The sequence below is a fragment of the Miniopterus schreibersii genome (genome assembly GCF_964146895.1).
Source record: "Miniopterus schreibersii genome assembly, chromosome: 2".
Taxonomy (NCBI): domain Eukaryota; kingdom Metazoa; phylum Chordata; class Mammalia; order Chiroptera; family Miniopteridae; genus Miniopterus; species Miniopterus schreibersii.
Window position 1 is genome coordinate 143,414,407 of NC_138102.1, and position 14,915 is coordinate 143,429,321.

Sequence of the window (14,915 nt, forward strand, 5' to 3'; positions counted from 1 at the left end):
GCAGAGTTTGTCTACCTCTGGCTTTTGCTACATTAGATATTTCTTTACTTTCTTTTTCTTTTTTAAAAAATGGGGTTATATGCTGCCCTGGCCAGTGTGGCTCCGTGGTTAGAGCTTTGGCCTGTGCACCGAAGGGTCACGGGTTCCATTCCAGTCAAGGGCAGTACCTGGGTTGCAGGTCCGATCCTGGGAGCACATGTGGGAAGAAACCAATTGGTGTGTCCCTACCACATGTACATTTCCCTCTCTCTCCCTCTCCTCCTTCCCTCTTTCCCCCCTCCCTTCCACTCTCTCTAAAATCAATGGGAAAAAATATCCTTACTCCTTGGGTGAGAATTAAAATTAATAATAATAATAATAAATACATGGGGTTATATGCTACTTGTAGAAGAAAGCATCAAGGCAGAAAGACACTGATAGATTCAGTATCTCAAATATCCCATCAAACCTGAACTCCAGACCTGTGGCTCCAAGCCCCTGCCAGCCCTTCCTCTTGATTGTCCTCACGCTCAGGAAGGCTAAAACTGACTTTGTCTTGGGCCCTCTCACCCCTTACCCTAATCTTTCCTGTTTCTGTGAAAGGTCCGCCACCATCTGCCTGTTGGTTCAAGCCAAAACGTTGAGCATCTTTGCTATTACCTTTTCCCTCACCTGCCAATCTCATCTCATCACCTGCCAACCACCATCTTTTGCATGTTTCACTGCAACAGCCTCTGGCCTGGTCCTCCATCTCCATCCAATCGTTTCTGCACACTACAGCTAGACTGATTTTTCTAAAATGCAGATCTAAATACTTTATCCTTCCAATTAAATCATTTTCTTTCCCCTTTCCTTAGGATAACTTCCGAATGCCCTAATATGGCATGTAAGGCGCTCCGTGACTGGCCCTCATTTCATCTTCCCAGCCTCAACACCATCCCTTCCTTTCTACCCTTCACTCCAGCATTACAGAACTGTCCTCAATTTCCAAACTTGCTCGCTTACCTCTTGGCTGACTTATCTACCTAGAAAGTCCTCTTCCTCTCCCGGCTTCACCTTATTAACTCCTGTTTGTTCTCCAGCGCTCCTTACCCCAGTCACAGCGCCCGTCACAGGCTGCAGCCTCCTGGGAGGGGACTCTGGCTTATTCCCTGCACCTAGCACCGTAAGTGAGTGGAGAAGATAACTGAAAATCCAGAAGTAGTTGTTTAAATTTTTAAAAAATTTATTTATTGAAAGAAAAACTCCTGGAGAAACAAGATGGTGGAGCAGGTAACAGCTGCGCCCGCCGCCTCCCGCAACCACATCAAAATTACAACTAAAATACAGAACCACCATCCCTCAGAGCCTCCTGAGATCTGGCTGCACAGAAGCCCCACAGCCAGGGAACTGAAGGAGCATCGAGACCCGGAGGAGGGGCGGAGACGTGGGTGGGTCGGGGCTGAATCACAGAGAGGAGGCCGTGGGCCCACACCCGGTGACCCTGCTTAAACCCGGGAGGGAATCTCGGCGGCGGAGGTTTCCCGGAGGAGTGAGGGGTCCCAGCCCCACAGCAGGCCCCCAGCCCAGGGCTCCAGGCCGGGAAGAGACGTCCCCACAACCTCAGGCTGTGAAACCAGCGGGGACTGTGGCTGAGGGTCGCGGAGGCTGCGGGAGCCCCAGGAGCTCCTCTCAAAGGGCCCGGCACGGACTCACTCGGACGCTCCCTCTGAGCCCAGCACCGGGCAGCAGCTTGAAAGGACCTGGGACACTCGGGGGGGAACTAACCTGCCTGAAATTGGGGCGAGAGGTGGACAGGCGGCTTTCTCCCAGGCAGAAGAGCTGCAGAGGCCATTGCTCCTTTGGCGAGTCCTCCCCGCACACAGCCAGCAGGCAGGCACCATGTTTGAATCGCCAGCACCTGACTCACCCCGTTGGCCCCGCCCCATGATTCCCGGAGGCCCCGCCCCTCCCCACCTGCAGGCTCATCCAGGCCATTTCCAGGGGCTTTTCTATGCAAGTGGCCTCTTGAGCCTCATGCTTAGGACTTTCCTAAAATCTCTCAAACAAGCAGCAGCGGGCCCCATATGGCTTGATAAGTGGCCCCAGGCCTGGCACTAGCGGCAGCTGCATTGGCTCATAGCTTGGCCTCTCCTGGGCACCTCCAAGCCCAGCACAAGTAGCAGCCACCTACGGTTTGCTGTGTGGCTTGTGCTGGGTGACCCTGGGAAAGGCACTGGCACAGCCTGACTTTGCACCTCCGGGGAGGCCCCAGAGACAGTGCACCTGGTGGTCAGACTCGACCACACTGGATTACAACCCTTCCACATCCACCAGTGACACTCAAGGGGCGCACTTGGTGAACACCAAAGCTCCACTGAAGTAAATCCTGCTCCATAGGGGTGTCTCCAGCACAGCAGCTCTTTGGCTGTAGTTGCAGCTGGTCCTCACAGCTGATTGGCCTGGGGGTCAGTTCCTCCCAGGGACGCCAACAGCAACCAAGGCTCAACTACAACAGGACAGTGCACACAGCCCACACAGGGGAGCACCTAGAAGGCCCAGCTCAGGTCACTGGGGAGGCTGAGCCACTGGACCCTACAGGACACCTACTACACAAAGCCACTCTACAAATTCCAGGAGACATAGCAGCTCTACCTAATACATAGAAACAAACACCTGGAAGCAGCCAAAATGTGGAGGCAAAGAAACATGTCACAAAGGAAAGAACAGAAGAAATCTCTAGAAGAGGAACTAAATGAAATAGATCCAAGCAAGCTAACAGAGAGTTCAGAATTTTGTTTATAAGGATGTTTAAGCAGACTATTAGGGAAATAACTGAGAAAATCGATAACATAACAAAGTACCAATTTGAAATGAAGGCTACATGAACTGAAATGAATAATAATTTACATGGAATCAACAATAGAGTAGAGGACGCTGAGAATCAAATCAGCAATTTGGAACATGAGGAAACAAAAAACATCCAACCAGAAGAGCAAAAAGAAAAAAGAATCCAGAAATATGAAGATAGTATAAGGAGCCTCTGGGACAACGTCAAGAGGCCCAACATTTGTATTATTGGGGTGCCAGAAGGGGAAGAAACAGACCAAGAAATTGAAAACCTATTTGAAAAAATGCCAGAAAACTTCCCCTACCTGGGGAAGGAAATAGACTTACAAGTCCAGGAAGCATAGAGGGTCCCAAACAAGAGGAACCCAAAGAGGCCCACAGCAAGACATATTATCATTAAAATGCCAAAAAGTTAAAGACAAAGAGAGAATCTTAAAAGCAACAAGAGAAAAGCAGTTGGTTCCCTACAAGGGAGCACCCATACGACTGTCAGCTGATTTCTCAAAAGAAACTTTGCAGGCCAGAAGGGAGTGACAAGAAATATTCAAAGTGATGAAAAACATGGAACTACACCAAGACTGCTCTACCCAGCAAAGCTATCATTTAGAATTGAAGGTCAAATAAAGAGCTTCAAAGATAAGAAAAAGCTAAAGGAGTTCATCACCACCAGACCAGCACTACAGGAAAAGTTGAAGGATCTTCTTTAAGAAGAAGCTAATGAACAAAAGAATCTGACAAACTAAATAGATCCAGAGACACTTACACATGCAACAGACGATCATATTTCAGAGGAAAGAGGGAAGGGGGATGGAGGGTGGGAAGAGATTAACCAAAAAAGTTATATGCATATATGCATAACCCATGGACACAGTTAATAACAGGGTGAAGGCCTGGGAAGGGGGTGGGAGCGAAGTGGAGGGGGTCAACTGGGGGGGAAAAATGGGACATGTGTAATACTCTCAACAATAAAAATAAATAAAAATAAATAAATAATAAATAATAAATTATTTATTGAATTTGAGAGAGAGAAAGAGAGAAACATCAATTTGTTTTTCCTTTTATTTATGCACTCACTGATTGATTCTAATCAATCGAGCTACCTGGCCAGGGCAACCCAGAAGTAGATTTTAACTTGAAGGCAAGGCTAAGATGGACTGGAGTTGGAAGACAGAATGGAAATAGGCATTTTCTTTTCTTTTTTTTTTCTTCAGTTTTTTTCTTCTTGATTTTAGAGAGAGAGAGAGACATCAATTTGTTTTCCCACTTATCTATGCATTCATTGGTTAATTCTAGTGTGTGCCCTGACTGAGGATCAAACGGCATCGAACCTGCAACCTTGGCATTTTGGGATGATGTTCTAACCAACTGAACTACCTGGCCAGGGCAGAAGTGGACATTTTCAAGTAGGGGGAAGGGTGGTGGTGGCAGAATCTGATTTGCTGGCTAAGTGTCGATTAGGTTTAAGTGGGTGGCAGGGCAAGGCCAGGCAGATAGTGTAACTCAGTCAAGAGAGGATGGTGGCTTGCACTAGGGTGGCAGCAGTGGAATGGGAAGAACCAGACAGACTTGAACGAGTTAAGAAGTAAAATGAACAGAATTGCCTGGGGTGGGGAGGCGAAGAAAAGAAAGAGGTGTAAGATTGAGTTCTAATTTGGGCAACAGAGGTCTAATGGTGCCTTCTTCTAAGGTGGGGAATCCAAAAGAAAGAATGGGAGGACAGATGGTGGAGAGGGAGATGAGCTCTGCCTGGGATATGTTGAATTTGAGAGGCCTGTGGGACACCCAGAGACACCTGGACATTAAGGGCTGCAGAGGGGGAAAAGAAGTTGAGAAGGAATGGACATAGAAGTAGGAGAAAAGCCAGAAGAGTATATAGGAGTCATAGATGCCAAGATAGTGTGGTGAAGAAAAGAAATGACTACAGACAAGGAAAAATACTGCTGAGCCGCCTTCTCAAAGGTACCATCACTTCCACAGACACATATGCACTGGAGAGGTTTCTCTTGACTGCAGTTTTATTTGACTCAAAAGTTGAACTCACACCCTGGCCCACCCCACTGATCATGGAATCATGGCAGGAGCAGACTTGACTTGGGATTCATTGGCCTCTTACCAGGATCAGGAAAAGGGAACATATAGGTCATATCTATATTTCAGGGCAAGGAGAGGCCCAGCTACTGCTGGCTGGGTAGGGTTTGGCTATAGGCCAGGGAAGGGGTGGCTGGTACCATCCCCTAGACACATGCAGATGGAGAGGAGACTAATTCAGGACTGGTGTTAGGGTGTGGGCTTTGAGAAGGCCTAGGGCAGGGTTAGGGAGTTCTGGACCAAAGGATTCAATAGCTGTGAGTAGAGGACTTGTCCAGCTCGCTTCGCTGCTCCTTCTGGGACTCTGTCACCACCTGCTGGAGGCAAGGCATGTGAAGGGCACAAACCATTCTGTCCGCCCTCCTTTGAGCATCCTTGGGGCACGATGTCTCCCCTCTGGCATAACAAGCTGAGGTTCCAACCTATCCATCTACCTTCCCTAGCTCCCTCCCACCCCAAGAACCACTAACCCACAATACCCTAAGATCAGCTGCAGTCAAACTGTGGCTCAGAAATAATTTTGGAAATGATGGGGTCCTGGTCCCAAGTGTCCCATCTCACCTCCCCATTCCGGGTCTCAATGGTCTTGATCAGAACCATCTTCCGGCTGTGGCTGTCCTGGGGAGGCTCCACCTCTGGCACTGAAAAGGCGGGTGAGGAGTGGAAAAGAGGGGGCTTGGCTTCTATCTCCTTTTAAGCCCTCATACCGTCTGTGAGGGGAGGGATGGGGAGGAATAGAGCTTGAGACGGGTGAGAGGAGACCAGGACTCAATAGCTCACAGACAGAAACAATCCCTGAGCAGAGCCATAGCAAGAGTCTGGTCAGGGCAGAAGAGGACACGGGGACAGACAGGTTGGAGGCCAGGTATGGGAGACTCACCAGTCGTCTTTATACTATAGGATGCAAAGGAATGGACAGGCACCGAGATCCTGGAGGCGAAGCAAGAGGTTAGCTACTCTGCCCAGGCCGCGCCCCTTCCCTGGCCACGCCCCTTCCCTGGCCACGCCCCTCTCCGACCACGCCCACCACCCTCCAGCGGCCCGCCCCCACCGGCTCTCCTCGCCCTCCAGCAGCTTCCGGTAGGTGGCGATCTCGATATCTAGGGCCATCTTCACGTTGAGGAGCTCCTGGTACTCGCGCAGGTGCCGCGCCATCTCCTCCTTTAGCTGCCGCAGCTCCTCCTCGAGGCGCGCATTGCCTGCCTGGTACCCGCCGGCCTCCAAGGCAAACTGCTCCTCCAGCTCCCGCAGCTGTCTGAGCAGCGCCTCGTTCTGGGGTGGGGGTGGAGGAAGCATGGGTCAGAGGGGGAACAGCCTTCACTGTACACCCCCAGTGGGTGGCGCAGCCTGGTACTCACCGTGCCTCGCAGTCCGTCCACCTCGCACGTCAGGGTCTGGATCTGGCGTCGGGACTCGTTCATCTCCTGCTTGGCCTGGCGCAGGGCCTCGTGGTTTCTATTGGCGGCGTCTGAGAGGTCCGCGTACTGCGGGATGGACGGCAGCCCAGGTGTGAACAGACGGGATGCGCCCTCGCCCTAGTGCCCTACTCTCTCAGGCCCTCACAAACCCATCCGGGCTCTCGCACCTTGGACTTGTACCACTCCTCCGCCTCCTGCAGGTTCTTCGCTGCGATGCTCTCGTACTGCGCGCGGATGTCCCTTAGCGCAGCTGTTAGCTCGGGCTTCACGGTCGCCTCCACTTCGATCTGCTGCACCTGCTGGTTCTCCATGTTCACCTGCATGTCTCGCAACTCCTGCCGTCCAGGACAACAAGACGTCGAGTTCGCCGCGCAGATCCCACGCGGGCCGCGCAGTTCGCGCACAGAAAAGAGCAGAAACAGTAGAGTGAACCAAAGGGGGCGCCAAGGAGCGCAGCGCGTGCAGGATGGCGCGGCCTGAGCCTGGCCCACACGCTGAGCCCGCGGCTAGGTACGGGGTGCAGCTCCGCTGCTCGCCACCAGATGGCGCAGGGGCGGGGGCAAACCACCTGTAGACCGAGGTTGAGGGGCCGCGTCTCGCCGCAGAATCTCACTTCGCTGTTCCTCCGCTATACCCGCCAGTCTCCTCCAGGGCTCGTCTCCCAGCTCCAAAGAGACCACTCCCAACCTCCAAAGCCTCCCCTCACATCCCGGTCTACACACCTCCTCATGCAGCTTCTTAAGGAACTCAATCTCATCCATCAGAGACTCAATCTTGCGCTCTAGCTCCAGGCGAGCCAGCGTAGCGTCGTCCACGTCCTTCACGGGGTGGCAGCGGGGGTTCAAGAGCAGGGAGGGGCCTCTCAGCACCGGGAAGAGGAAGCGTCAGGCCCTCCCTGCCAGCCTCCGAAGGCTTCTGATGGCCTCCCTCCAGCCACAGGCGCCACCCTGGACGCGCAGGCCCGGGGTTGGGGTGGGGGGACGGAAATTCACGCGGGGCCCCGGCTCACCTTGCGGAAGAGCACGAGACTGTGCTCGGCGTCCTCCCGCTTGCGTGTTTCGTCCTCCAGCCTGGCGGGGAGAGTGGGAAAGGCCGAGCTGCGGGGGGGACCCCGTCCGCCCCGCCCCCCAGGACCAGGGGCACTGCCTAAGGCTCCGCGAGGGGTCTTCAAGCTGCCTGGTGGACGTGCCCCAGATTCTGTCTAAGAGGCTGGGAGCTGAGCGGGGGCCCCTTTACACACTAAGAGGCACAGCCACTCGGCCTCCCCAGAGACTCAGCAGAGTGGTAGCGGGAGGGCAAGGATGTTGCCCGCACACGCCCTCCGGGTTAAGCTGGGAAGCATCTCCCTCGAGCGGCTGGTGGGGAGGGAAGGAGAGGGAGGAGCAGCCGCCTCGACGGTCACCGCCCGGCCCTGCCCCCTGACCTCTGCTTCAGCGCCGCCAGGTCCTCCGCCAGCCCGTCGCGCTCCACTTGCACCCGGTCGCGCTCGCGGCCCAGCAGCTCCAGCTCCCTGCGCAGCTCGCGCAGCTCCTGCTGGCACAGCTGGTCGGCGCGCGCCGGCTCCTGGCCCCGGGCCTGGCTCAGCTCTCCGCGCAAGGCCGCGTTCTGCTGCTCCAGGAAGCGCACCTTCTCGATGAAGTTGGCGAAGCGGTCGTTGAGCTCCTGCAGCTCCTGCTTCTCGTTGCTGCGCGTGGCCAGAAACTCCTGGTTGAGGGCCTCGGCCATGGAGAAGTCTAGGCGCTCCGAGGGCAGGCGCAGGAGGGCGCCCGCGCCCAGCCGGGGGCTGCGGAAGCTGCCCAGGCGCACCGAGGAGCTGGAGGACGCCGAGCCCAGCAGGCGGCTGCCGGAGAACCGGGAGCTGGACGAGTAGGAGAAGGCCCCGGGGGACAGTGAAGGCGGTGGCCCGAAGGTGCGGCGATAGGAGGTGGAACTGATATTGGCCCGGAGGCCCGACGGGTGGCTCATGGTGGCCAGGGATGGGCAGTCACCGCTGGCAGAGCTCGGCCCGGAGCCGCAGACCGCTGCAAGGCGGCTTTATAGTCCTGCGGGCTCGGCGGGGGCGCGGGCAGCTCCTCCCACTGGCCTGACCGTGCGGCTAAGTGGGGAGGGGGGCGCCCCACCCCTGCGGAGCAGCGGGAGCGCCGCACCCTCCTCCTCGCTGGTTGCTGGCGCCCGGCCTACTTGGTTCCCCCTGTTGCTGGTGGGGAAGAGCAGGGATGGCGACTACAGGCCAGAGGCAGCAGGGGCTGGGGGTCCGCGCCTTTCAGCAAGCATCTGGAGCTGGGGCATGGGACGGGAGGGCCTGATTTGAGCTGGGGTCCCTGCCAGAAAGAGCTGGTAAAAACTGGGGGATAGGGGGACTGAGGTTAAAGGACAGGCTCTGGCCCATGAGTAGTCAGGAGGTGGCTCAGGTAGATGGAGAGCTGGCCTGGCTTAGGCCCGGGAGCCTGTGACTCCACTTTTCCCCTGAAGGCTCCGCTCCGCTTTCACCTGCTGTCAGTTACCCCCACTGTCACCACACCCACGGAGATGTCGGGGGACAGGAGAGTAGAAGCAGTTAAGGGGGGTGGGGAAGGGCTGCCTCTCTGTAATCCCCAGGGCCCAGTGAAGGGTTGCTGCCTGGCGCCAGCTCTGCGGCTAATGGACTGGCCACTTCCCCTCCCCCTCCCTGGACACTTGGCCAGGGGGGGTGCCTGCTTATGTTTCAGCTTTAAAGACACAGCTCCCAAACCTGGACCTACCTCAGGCCCCAACAGAGTGGGACATCAGAAGGGACTGAGGGTGACGGCCCAGCTCGGGGTCCCACTGGGCAGGCTGTGTGCCTGCCAGAGGCTGAGCTGACTGAGCCAGTGCTTGCTGTCTGGCTTTACTGGATTCTCCCTCCCCCCAACCAACTGCTGCTCAGTCACGGCCTTACGGGAACCAGGGTGACTCCTGAGGCAGGAAGGGGAGGGGGCTCAGGGGTGGTAGCGGCTGCCAAAGTCTGAGAGATGGATGGACTGGCAGAAACCGGTTTCCAGTACTGGTGAGTTGCAGGTACCCAAAGATGGGTGGGGCTGGATGGGGAAGAGATGGGGAAAGAAAAGGTGCCCATCCCCAACGGTTTAGGGACCGAAGGAGGAGAGAGGCCACAGAACAGATCCACAAGCCTGTGCACACAGATGCATGTGTATAATAGCAAACACATAATAGCACTCACACCTATGTGCACACACGTTACACAAACACACACCACGCATCCCTTCCTACCCTCCCCCACCCTGGAGTTAGCTGAAAGGCTGATGTCTGGCCTTTGCATGTCAAATGGCTTCCAGGACGCAGGCACAGGCTGCCCAGGAGTGGACAGGGGAGCTCGGATGGTCTGCAGGAGCCGGGGTGCTGAGACCTTCAGCGTTTACCAGGGAGCCATGGGGCTGCTGCTGCCGGGAACTCCAGGGCTCTCCAGTAGGGACAAGCCTGCCTTGAACTGACCCTGAGGACAAGAGTTTGGCATCTGGGGAAGCAGGTGTGGGACTCCCAGTTGGATCTCTGGCTGAGGTGGTAAGGAGGGTGGCTCCCTGGCTGCCAGCTCCTTCAGCATTGCGGGGCAGAGGAGCCTCCCCCTCTTTGTGTGTCCTCTGAGATGGGCCAACGCCCAACCGCAGGCTCACATCCCTACCGCCTCTTCTCCTCTCCAGGCCCCTCCTTCCTTCCGGGCTATTAGTCTCTCCCTGCACAGCTGCCAGGTCCTTCTCCTTGATGGGTCTGGTCTGGTTGCCAGGGGAATGGGAAGAGGGAGGATGGGAGAGAAGGAATGGATAAACCAGGGCCTGCACCCTCTGACTCCTGGGTGTGGGAGGTGGAGGGTCCTCTCTGGGCTGGGGGTAAGGGTCTTGGTAGGTGTGAGGAGGCGGCTGGAGAAACCTTGGTGCTTTCTGCCACAACCCTAGGCTCTGAGTCCCAGCTGCCTTTGGCCTGGAGCCCCATCTACTCCAGCCTAGGCCCTGCCTGCTGTCCTCAGGGTGCAAACTGGGAGTCTAACCTGGTACTGCATGTAGAGGGGCAGGCAAGACCTGGGAGGACCAGCCCAGGCCTTCTTTATAAGGTAGACCTGAGTCTTTGAGAGTAGAGGCCCCTTGATCTGGCCCAGGGACTTCCACTGGGGTTCCCATCCCCTCCTCTGCTTGAGCTCCCAGCTCACAACCCAGATGCCTTAGAGTCAAGGGGGCCAGGGCCTCCTTAGCAGGGCTCTGGGAGCTGTGGACAGAGTAAGGCCAGGGCCTGGGTGGGGAAACCAGGCCTGCTGGCAAGGCAGAGGAGACAAGTCCCTCTTACTCAGAGCCAGGCCCAGGAGATCTTGGGGCCAGAAGGTAGGAAAAAGTGACACTTAAAACTCAGGTCTCTGGCATCCAGTTGCCAAGCTTCCCACCTGACTCAGTACTCTCTATTGTATGAATTTAGTTTCAATACTATGTTCTTCCATGTCCTTCAGGAAAATGGGGATAATTGTAGTTTCCATCTCATAGTGTTGCTGGGAGGATTAAATGAATAAGTGCGTGTGAAATACCTAGAACACACATAACAGCTGAAGATGTAAGCTAGTATTTTTATTATTATTATTAATATTATCAATCTCCCGAGTGATATCATCAGCCCCCTAAAGCAGTGAGGATCTGGACGTCCTTTAAATTATCGTCACTGGCACAGCAGAGTGGCTCGGTTGGTTGAGCACAGTCCTGTGCATCGGAAGGTTGCCAGTTCCATTCCCAGTCAGGGTACATACCTGGGTTGCAGGTTCGATCCCCGGTCAGGGCACATATGGAAGGCAACCAATTGATGTTTCTCACATCGATGTCTCTCTTTCTCTCCCCCTTTCTCTTTCTAAGCATGTCCTTGGGTGGGAATTAAAAAAAAAAAATTATCCCCTCTAGTGGCTGCAAGCAGTGCTAGACCCAGGGTTGAAGGAGCCAAGTATTTACTGGCTGATGGAGAGAGAGGAAGGTGGCTTTTCCCTCTGTACTGGGCAAATAGTATACTGATTAAGACATGGATCCTGAGTTCAATGGAGACTGCCTGGGTTCGATCAAGGCTCCTCAACTTAATTAGCTGTATGCTTTGGGTTTAGGTGAGTCACTTAATGTCAATTCACCCCACTGTCTTTGTCCACAAGTGGGGATAGCCCCTCCCTCATAGTGTTGGAGGCTGAAATGAGTTACAACATGTGAAGCACTTAGCGCTTGGCACACAGGACATGCTGCATAAGCATTAGCCAGTGTAACACTCATCTTTCTTCCTTCTGCCAACCTCGCCTGCTTTGGTGAAGGCTCAGAGAAAAATGACAATTGGATGCATCCAGAAGTTTGCTAGGAAGGTGAGAAACAAAGTTTAAGTCAGTAGCAAGAGTGCTACTAAATGACGGGCCATGGACTCAAAGCTGGGTGAGGAGGGGTGTGTGGGAGACTGGCAGAATAAAGAAGTCCATAGCTGGAGCTGGGGTATTAATGAATGAGAAGATTCCCAGGGCTTTTTTTTTTTAAAAATATATCTTTATTGATTTCAGAGAGAGGAAAGGAGAGTGAGAGAGAGAGATAGAAACATCAATGATGAGAGAGTCACTGATCGAGCCCACAACCCCGGCATGTGCCCTGACCGGGAATCAAACCCCGATCACCTGGATCCCAGTTCGAAGCTCAACCCCTGAGCCATGCCCGGCTGGGCCCAGGGCATTTTTAAAAAATAAAATAAAAAAACCTGTTAATTTTTAAAAAAAAAATCTTTATTGATTTCAGAGAGAGGAAGGGAGAGGGAGAGAGAGATAGAAACATCAATGATGAGAGAGTCGTCATTGATCAGCTGCCTCCTGCATGCCCCCTACTAGGGATCGAGCCTGCAACTCAGGCATGTGCCTTGACCAAGAATCAAACTGCTATCTCCTGGATCATAGGTCTATGCTCAACTGCTGAGCCACACCAGCCAGGCTCTCAGGGCATTTTTAAGGGAGTGGGCAACTGAGGCTAAGGTGGATTGGAGGAAAAGGTCAGAGAAGAAAAGATCAGAGCACCAGCCTGGGCACTGACAAGCTGTTTGACCCTGGGCAAGTTACTTGTCCTCTCTGAGCTTCAGTTTTTTCATGTATAAAATTGAGAGGATGACACCTGCCTCCCAGGGTTGTTGTGAACACTGTATGATGTATTGTACATAAAACAATTAAGCATGTTGTGAAGCTCGTAGTAGATGCTCGATACTGTTGATTGTCTTCTTCCTTTTCCATGTGACAGAGAGGAAACAGACACAGAAGAGCAAGGACATAACCTTAATTACTTGTAACTGTCAGCTGGGGTCTCCCTGCCCCTTGAGGTCTAAGATCGGCTCACCCTCCATTCTACATCCTGGGAAGGCTCAGTGTGCTCCCACATCTCTTTGCCTGCCTAGTGCTTCCTCTTTACATCCTTAGCTCCCGATCCCTCATGCCCTGAATTGGCTGACTTTGCAGCTCACTCTCCCCAGTGTCCCAGATGTGGAACTCAGTACGGTCCCTTGGGTCCCATGATCCCCTTTCCCATCACAGGTAGGACCCGAAGCTCAAAGGGACAGAGTTGCCTGTCTGAGGCTGCTCAGTGAGCTAATGGGAGCTCCCTCTCCAGTAAGGCTCGTTCTGGGGGGTCAGGCCCTGCTGGTGTTCTGTGCTCTGGGCCTGTAGAAGCCAAGATGAGCTTCAGCCCAGAGTCCAGCTCCATTCAAGCCCAGTTACAGGGCCCCCACTGGAAGAATGGCTCCACCAGAGTAGAATTCTTTCTCCATTGTCTCCATTTTGAGGTTCTACTCCTCCCAGTTAGAGAACACTCTGGGCATCTTTTCTATCTCATCACTTCCCTCACTGTATTATATGTAACGGCTAACATCTTACATGTGTTACCACTTTTAATCTTCACAGTAACCTTATACATAGGTACTATTCCCATTTTACAGTTGAAGAAACTGAGGCACTTCTGTGAAGCAACTTCACCCAGGTCAGACAATAATCTGTTTGTATGTCTGACTCCTTCCTCCCTGACAATATGCTCTTTGAAGGCAGCTATCAGGTCTTACTTGTCTTTGGGTCTGCGGTGACCAGCACAGGATCTTGGTCAAATGAGGGTAACCCTGAGGTACCTGAAAAAAATCTTTCTTATTGTCAGTCTGGAAAATAAAGAGATGTTTTGCTGCCACCTTCTGGCCAGAAGCCAGAATGACACGTCTGCAGTCTGAGTGCATCCTGGCTTGCGTTTAAGACTCAAGGGTAAGGGAACATTGGAATTTGGAGGAGGCTTCAAAATTATTATGACCTCCTTTTACAGATGAGGAGAATTAGCCAAGGGTGTGTAAATATAATAGCAGCACTGGTATTAGGATTTCAGAGCCCTGATTTTATTCTTCCCCTGGGCTCTAGGAGCCTCCTGTGCCCCCACCCCATCCCACCCCCAGAGGCCGAAAGTCAGAAAAGGAGAGCAAAATCTATCCTCAGCTCCCCAGTGTCCTGTACTGTGTCCATAATCTCTAGTCCTGCCATTATTGTAAAATCACATCTCCATCTGCCCGTCTGACCCTTCCAACCAGTGACCCCTCAACTGGAGAGTAGAGAGCAGCTTATGGCCTCAGAATGCTAAGTGAAGCTTCCTTCTCATGGCGTGGCCTGGGGGCCTGACTCAGAAGCACTTGGGGCCTCTTGGAAGCAGGTTCCAGTCCCCCACTAAGATATCCTGAATCCCTAGAATCTGCATTTTAACAAACTTCCTAGGTGATTTTTAATGCACATGAAAATTTGAGCCTACCCGGATTAAGATTTTTTTTCTTTAAATTGTCCATCTTTGCCCCTATTTTCTTTTGATTTTCAAACCCAGAAAAAAAGTTGAAAGAATGTTGCTATGAACACCAATATACCCCTCTCCTGGATTTACCAGTTGTCAATATTTTGCCACACTTTGTTTGGAAGTAAGTTTCAGAGATCATATTTCACCCCTAAATGCTTCAGCACACAGCTCTTGACAACAAGGATTGTACTATTTTCCTACATAGCTATGGTTCTATTAATCCACTCATTAACCCAATATACAATCCATATTCTATTTCTCCCACTGTCCCAATAAGTCCTTCATAGCTATCCCCCCCCCCCAAATCCAGATTCAAAGATCAAGAATTGTATTTGGTTGTTACCTGGGCAGAGGGAAGAGCCAGAGCATAGGGGTGAGGCTGGGATGAGCTTGGCATGTTTGAGAAATTGAAGAAAGGTCGGTGAGCTGGGGTGAGGTGGGAGAGGAGGAGAGAAGGAAAGGTGAGGTTAGAGGAATGGGAAGGAGCCAGAGCACGTAGGGCTTTGTAAATCAGAGTTCATAGCTTATTTTAAATTGGAGCGTTTAAGCAGAGGACTGAGTTGATCTGAGTTATGACTTTAAAAGATCAATGTGAAAACAATTTCAGATTTGGGACCTTCTATAAGACAAAGATTCCTAGATTCTTTGAGAAGTCTGTCATTTTATTTTTAAATGATGGTGATATTTGTTTTCTAAGGATGTCATTTTAAAAATCACCACAAACTTGGTGGCTTAAAACAGAAATTTATTCTCTCACAGTTCTGGAGGCCGG

At 52.8% G+C, this 14,915-nt stretch overlaps 1 protein-coding gene across 2 annotated transcripts; it reads right to left on the reverse strand.

The window, feature by feature from the left end:
• Positions 1 to 4,793: 4,793 nt before the first annotated feature.
• Positions 4,794 to 8,315, reverse strand: PRPH (peripherin). Of its 2 annotated transcripts, none has more exons than XM_081128866.1 (9): positions 7,738 to 8,315; positions 7,324 to 7,384; positions 7,037 to 7,132; positions 6,482 to 6,649; positions 6,255 to 6,380; positions 5,948 to 6,168; positions 5,777 to 5,826; positions 5,458 to 5,537; positions 4,794 to 5,210 (listed from the first exon to the last, which is right to left on the reverse strand). In XM_081128866.1, exons 1-9 carry the CDS (start codon positions 8,277 to 8,279, stop codon positions 5,145 to 5,147), a joined length of 1,410 nt encoding a protein of 469 aa, XP_080984992.1. In that variant the 5' UTR covers positions 8,280 to 8,315; the 3' UTR covers positions 4,794 to 5,144. The 2 variants fall into 2 exon arrangements, with proteins under 2 accessions (XP_080984992.1, XP_080984991.1); XM_081128865.1 differs by having other exon boundaries at positions 4,814 to 5,213; positions 7,738 to 8,301.
• Positions 8,316 to 14,915: the final 6,600 nt, after the last annotated feature.

What these genes read in the sequence shown, in the direction of transcription:
- PRPH (XM_081128865.1), bottom strand. Translation starts at nt 8,279, where the DNA reads ATGAGCCACCCGTCGGGCCTCCGGGCCAATATCAGTTCCACCTCCTAT. An exon ending in CTGGCGGCGCTGAAGCAGAG is followed by an intron (nt 7,385 to 7,737) that starts GTCAGGGGGCAG and finishes TCTCCCCGCCAG; the next exon opens with GCTGGAGGACGAAACACGCA. An exon ending in AGGAGTGGTACAAGTCCAAG is followed by an intron (nt 6,381 to 6,481) that starts GTGCGAGAGCCC and finishes TCCATCCCGCAG; the next exon opens with TACGCGGACCTCTCAGACGC.